Source organism: Alosa sapidissima, chromosome 16 (assembly GCF_018492685.1).
Source record: "Alosa sapidissima isolate fAloSap1 chromosome 16, fAloSap1.pri, whole genome shotgun sequence".
NCBI classification, from domain to species: Eukaryota; Metazoa; Chordata; class Actinopteri; order Clupeiformes; family Clupeidae; genus Alosa; species Alosa sapidissima.
Window position 1 is genome coordinate 9,882,384 of NC_055972.1, and position 6,899 is coordinate 9,889,282.

General features: G+C 45.0%; 1 protein-coding gene across 1 annotated transcript in view; it reads right to left on the reverse strand.

Moving 5' to 3' along the window:
* Nucleotides 1–291: 291 nt before the first annotated feature.
* Nucleotides 292–6,899, reverse strand: part of LOC121685195 (probable JmjC domain-containing histone demethylation protein 2C) — a 76,351-nt gene continuing 69,743 nt past the window's right edge. The window contains exons 23-26 of the mRNA XM_042065589.1: nucleotides 5,380–5,519; nucleotides 4,683–4,898; nucleotides 3,803–3,934; nucleotides 292–1,528 (exon numbers count right to left, since the gene is read on the reverse strand). Coding sequence (XP_041921523.1) covers nucleotides 1,316–1,528; nucleotides 3,803–3,934; nucleotides 4,683–4,898; nucleotides 5,380–5,519 — 701 coding nt within the window. The 3' untranslated portion in view covers nucleotides 292–1,315. The remainder of the gene's footprint in view (nucleotides 1,529–3,802; nucleotides 3,935–4,682; nucleotides 4,899–5,379; nucleotides 5,520–6,899) is intronic.

The following is a 6,899-nucleotide window of genomic DNA, read 5'->3' on the forward strand; positions in this document are numbered from 1 at the left end:
GTGTGAATGATTGACAAGAACCATCAATAAAGTCAATACCAGAAGTCAGACTTCTGGTGAACTTCACTGTTTCTCCCCGATTCATTTCTCAAATATAATTCTGCAACCCAATGAAGGACCAGTAAGGACCAGATGGGAACGTATGATTTCCCTATGTTTTTTATTTGTTTTATAAAAAGTACATAGGGAGACCATATTTTTGAGATTTCTTACAATGATGTGAAAGGTTTGGTGTGTAGCAAATGTGTTTATTTTTAATATCACTAGGTGGCAGTATTGAACAATGTTTAAATTCCATATCAAACTTGCTTTTGTGCTACAACACTACACTGTTCAGATTTCAAGAACCACACTTAAATATATTCTGATTACATCGGTCATAGCTATTCTTTCAACTGCTTAAAAAGTGGAGTAGAAAGGAGCATCTGGAAATGGAATTGGGTATACAGTCAAAAGACAGAGATTCCAGAATGTATTCTTTAAAATCAAAACAGAGAAACAAAATGCATTCTCAGATTTTGATAAATCCATTTTTAATGGAAAATGTAAAACAGCTTTTTGACTCAAATGTACAAAGCACAGAAACACATTTAAAACAAATCCAAAACAAAGCATGTTATAGAAAAATACATTATCCAATGTATGCATATATATACTTTCATATTTACATGACTTTTTTGTCAAAATGTCACCACATATAATTTTTTTAAACACACATTCAACCTCAATAAATTACAACCTCTTTTGAAGTTTTCTCCCATTGCACAGTGAAGTCCTGCAAACTAAATAATTTAACATCAGCATCAATATAATGACTTTATGCAGAGAACAATTTAGCGATAGCTGTCTGTCAGGTGGTCGACTGGACTGTGAGTTTCTCACTGTCCAATGTCTCATGTCCATCAGGCAAAAACAATCCAAACCCACGACTGCGAGAACACATAGAAGAGATTTCTAAGATGCCCTCTCCAAATAAATAGTAAATATATATATATTTTTTAATGTTTTCTTGTTTTACATACTGTACATTTCTATAGACAGTCAGATCACTGGAAAGAGAGATGCACTGGAGTTGTCCGGCTCTGGCTGGGCTCTGGCTGGGCTCTGGCTGGGCTCTGGCAGGGCCCTCTGCATGCAGCCTGTCTGGATACCAGACTCGGCTGCTGCTGCAGAGAGACGCTCTACTTCCTATCGGAAGAGCCTGCTCTGCACGTGCATGTGCACGGATGACAGTCCCGCCCTCACATGCACGCTCGCCACCAGGCTGGCTGCCGGCTCACCCCTCCCGCAGGAGAGTCCGAGTTAGGACGGAACGTCAGGAGGCCTCATTCCCTTTCTCCTCCTCCTTCTCTTTCTTCTCCTCCTCTTTCTTCTCCTCTTTGTCTTTCTTCTCCTCCCTCTCTTTCTTCTCCTCCCTCTCTTTTTTCTCCTCCTTCTCCGGCAGAGTGCTCTTAGAATCAGTCTCTTCAGAACTTCTCTTCAGCGCGGCAATGGCGTCCTTCACTGAGTGGTAAAGGATGTTCTTCACCTGTCCACCAGGAACAAAAAGCAGTGTCATTCAGGTATCATAATACAACTCATACAGGATTATCAGGACCTTTTTGCCTGCAATATGAGAAGAAGACTGTAGATTCACTATTCATTTACACATCTTGGCGTAGTTAAAGGGACACCAGGCAAGCCTGATGCTTTTTCTCTACGAAACTCCCCCTCGCTCGGTCTGAAGCTCTTTTCCTTTTCTTTGTGTCATCCATCAAGGGTTTTCGCTGCTTCTTTGCCGGCTCTGCCATTATACACACGTTTGCAACAATCTCTAGCGTTTCGTTAGCCTGCCTGTGCTGTAAACTGATCCTGCTTCGGTCGGCGGGTAGGATACACCGAACTTGCAAGTGGGATATTCTTCCTACAGGCAGTAGGGGCGGGCGAGAGAGTCTTCATTCGCCCCGTAATGAGTCATTTAACCATATACCGACTTACGAAGATGATTAATTAACACGAAAACGTTGCCTGGTGTCCCTTTAAGTTATTTCAGTTAAACATTTTCTATCACTCCAAATACAAAACTAGGGTGCCTCTGACACCTCTCACCGTTTGTTTGCTATCTACAGCGCCTACAAGAGAGTATTTTTTATTCAGAACTGACTGGGGCTAAACAACCTGTGGCAGTTTTGATAAAAGACAGAACCTCCAGTAAAATGGCACCTTCACTCCTAATCTGGACGTTAGATTGTCAACGGGACTTTACTGATGTGCTGTACTGTAGAGGGTAGAGTAATGAGCAGAACTGCAGGCAGAGCTCTCTCTCTCTCTCTCTCTCTCTCAATCCCTCCCCTCTCTTTCCATCCCCCTCTCTCTCTTTCAATTTCTCTCTCTGAATAATTATATAGTGTGTGACATTAGAGGGACATAATCATCATGAAAGTTTCATGAGATTCATTTGGCTCCATGTAAAGGCCACAGACATCATGCTGCCCGTCTCTCTCACAGATGGAATGTTACAACGAGCTGTCTGCAGTGGACACACATTCTCTCTCTGTCTCTGTCTCTCTCTCTGTCTCTCTCTCTCTCTCTCTCTCTCTCTCTCTCTCTCTCACACACACACACACACACAGTGGTCACTGTACACAGGTGAAAATGACCCTTGCTTTGTGAAAGAACAGTAATTACCTCTGCCAGCAACATCCATTCTCTTCTGAAATAACACTCCGGTGTGAAGCATAACACACACACACACACACTCACACAGACACACACACAGTGGTGTGTACTATAGTCCCGTTTCCTCCTTTTCCTCTGTCCCAGTCTTGTCTTTTCCTGTCTATGCCTTTTTTCTCACTGTGCTCTTTCTCCTTTTCTCCTATTCTTCCATTCTTCTTCTCGTCTTTTTTCCCCTGTCAGTGCTCCCTCCTTCCCTCCTTCCATCCCATCCTCCCATCCTCCCCCGCCCCTCTCCTCCATCTCTCCACATTTCAAAGAAAAGGAGAAACGGAGAATGAATCATCTTTTTCACTCCTCTGGAATACATGGCACAGACACACACAAGTTCAGGGACAGAGATGTCTGTGCTATGCTCTGCAGCAGTAAATATTAGTGTGTGTGGACACCGACACACACAATCTCATCCACACACACACACACACACACACACACACAAACACAGGGCTGAATTAATGTGGGCCATGTACCATGCTAGGCATACTAATGTGCAGCTAGGATGACCGTGAAATGAATTTCAGTATATGCAGTGCAGAGTCAAAAACAAACACTAGCCACAAGCCAAAGCCACCAGTTTACAGTGCAGTCACAGATATACAGTTATCATAAGCAAATAACAGATTATTATATATAATCTTTAAAGTGTCAATAAGACAACAAGTCCTCCCCTCACTCATTCAGAATTCGTCTAAAAAAAACAACTCCTTTGCCAATTTGCCAACAACTACTTTGCCAACTATAAAATGAGTATGAAAATGGATTGTGCCTCAGTGTAAAAGCCTTCCTTGTTGCCTTGTTTTATTTTTGTTTTATTCCTCCACACACCACCAACATAATTACATTCACTTTAAGACATATGCCTTCACCATATGCCTACACCTGCAAACACTGACACTGGAAATAAGCCCTGTGGCTTTATTGAGTTTATCCTTTTGACTGATAATTGTACAAAGTAATTATCCTTTGTACAAAATACATTGTGTCAATAAAGATTTTCAATCAATCAATTCCACGTCTTCCAAACCAGACACCTATGGCGACGTTTCCATGACAGGTCTGCTGTGGTACAGTCCAGTGTAAGGCCTACCTGTAGTTTGTCTTCAAAGTTCATCAGGTCTTTAGAGGTGCGCAGCTCCTGGGTCAGGTAATAGGAGTTGTGAGCGTGCTCGGCAGAGACGAAGTCCGTCGACACCTGGACACAGCTGTGGAGATTCAGCACCTGCAAAGGAAAGCGACATGTTGCAACATCCACCTGCAACATCCATCTGCAACACCTATGTCTACGCCACCGGTCCCCCCTAGAATATAGCATCAAATGAGACGAAGCGTCCTGCAGTTATCATGATCTATCTCATCCAGAGGAGGAAGGAAGGGGGAGTGGATTTCATACAGAGATGCTACGAGAGAGGGATGATAACAGTCAGAGAGAGGTGGAGATACTGTAGGAAAGTGAGTGAACAAAGGAAAGTGGGAGAAAGAGAGAGTGAGAGATGAGGAGAACGCCTGAGAAGGAAAGGAGAGAGAAGAGAAGAGAAGAGAAGAGAAGAGAAGAGAAGGGTGAAAGGGTATCAATGAGAAAGAGTGAGGTCAGAAAACCTCCTTTGCTAAATGTTCAACGTGGAAAGTGAAATAGTTCGAAGATGCAGAAAAGGTTTTTGGAAAAATGGACTCTTGCCCCAAGCTGAGGGTTCTACACACGGCACTCGCATTCGAGGAGAGAGGAGTGACGGGGACAGAGACGGTAAAATAGAGAATGCAAGAAAGAAAGAAAGAAAAAGCAAGAAAAAAGAAAGAAAGGGGGGGGGGGGGGGGGTTAAGGGAAAATTTGACCATTATTGACAAATGCTGTGTACACTTCCCTATGTTGAAAAATCAATAAACATTGCATTACAAAAAGAAAAAAGAAAGAAAGAAAGAAAGAAAGAAAGAAAGAAAGAAGGGAAGAGAAGAGAAGAGAGGAGGCGCACCTGGTGCATGGCCCCGGCGGGCAGGATGACAGCGTCGCCGTGGAACTGGAGGATGGTGCGGCAGCGGACGCCCTGCTCCTGCTGCAGACGCTGGCGCAGCGCCGGACTCAGGTAGCAGCTGCCCTCGCGCAGGGGCTCCACCTCGCCGTCCGACTCGCCCTCCGCATCTCTCCCAGTGCCCACCGAGCCCTTCTGCCCGCCACCCTCGCGCCACACCTACACACACACACACACACACACACACACACACACACACACACACACACAGACACAGACACACACACAGACACGCGCAATCTTACAATAGGCCCCATTAGACCCAAAAGCTCCTCATCTCAACCCACGCGTGTTGAGTTAAAAAATGTATGAGAATACTTGTACACACGCACACACACTTGTAAACACATACACGTTCACTGGCCACACATGACTACACACACACACACACACACACAGAAAGCCCTCTCAGAATATAATACCCTAAAGTCTGCCATGCTTAGGATATACACACAGACAGATAGACACACACACACACACACACTTATAGGGTCACAAAGGGTCTGGCCTGGTATTAGCACTAAAGCCTGTCAGCTCAGCTTGCTCAGCTTGCTCAGCCTGTACCGCCCCCCTCCCCCCGCCCCTCGTGTCCCTTCCCTGGCCTGGCCACGCTCCTGGGCAGGGCGGCCTGGAGCCTCACCTTGCGTAGGAACTCCTGCACCCTGTGGAGGTCTCTGCTCATGTAGATGTGCCACAGCGCTCCCGGCATCTCTGTGGGGTCCCGCAGCCTCCTCCGCACGCTCTCCTCCAGATCCTCACGCTCCAAACGCTTCTGCACAGCTGCAGGCACACACACACACATATACGCACGCACACACACACACACACACACACACACACACACACACACACACACACACACATATACGCACGCACACACACACACACACACAAAACACACCCACACACACACACACAGACAAGGATAAGATAAACATTACACACTTGTATAAACACAGCCACAGGTGCCAGCAAGCTCACTTCAAACTCCAAAAGACTGCTAAGGCTCTGATGCAGGGCTCATACCAGAGTAAATACACTTAAACAGGCAGAAATGCAACATAGACATTCCACACACCAACACCAATACATTAAAGTGATATAAGCCTATTTAAGATAATGCCGTGGTTTATGTGAGAACACCAGTTGACGCCAATCTGTAAGCAAAGTCACGTTGGACATAGCTCCACACCTCGTTTAGTTAATGCAGCAGTTTTGTAGTCTGAATTCTTGCTGTTAGCAGACGGATAGCAATAGAAGGATGAATGTTGAATGAATTTCCCCGTATTTTGGGTGAGAAACCCGGGATGTCAATTGCCTGAAAATCCCTTATTGTCAATGCTCAATGTTGACAGCTATGACTTAAACAGGCTATCTCTCAGAAATGCAACATACACACACTACACACAAATACCAATACAGGACTTCAAAAGGCTATCACTTAAAAACACAAAATACACACACCACACACAACCAACAACACAGGGCTAGCTACATGGGTGTTTGTCTTTGAGTGCTGTGAAACTCATTTAGCACAGCTGAGGTCTAACCAGCCAGTCGTTTAAAAAGAGTTATTTCATCGGAAAATGGAAGGGAAAACTATATTTAATCCTTTCCTAGACTATAGGCAAAAAACCTGGCATAGTGACCCTACACACACACGCACACAAACCACACACACGCACACATACACCAAAACACGTGCATGCATCAGCTCTCAAATACACACACATATACACAACCTAACAGCCACATCCACACACACACACACACACACACACACACACACTCAAGTACCAAAACACCCACACCCACACACACACTCACACAACCCGGTCACCTTGTCAAAATTTCAGTCTTAAAAAAAGCCATGCTACACTGATGTTTTTTTCATGGTGTGTGTGTGTGTGTGTTTGTGTGTGTGTGTGTGCTCCAGAGAGGCAGGGCTGGCTGAGGAGGTGTTGTTTCCAACTGCAGCCTGACCCACTTTAGCTGCTCGGCTCAGCCGCTGAACACTGTCATTTTTTAACCTGTCAGTGTAACCCTTTAATGCACTGGCTAATGCAGCTAATGTAGTTAACTACCCCCCTCCCGAACACACACACACACACACACACACACACAATTTTAGTTCCCACTGGACCAAGCTCTTCCCCAGAG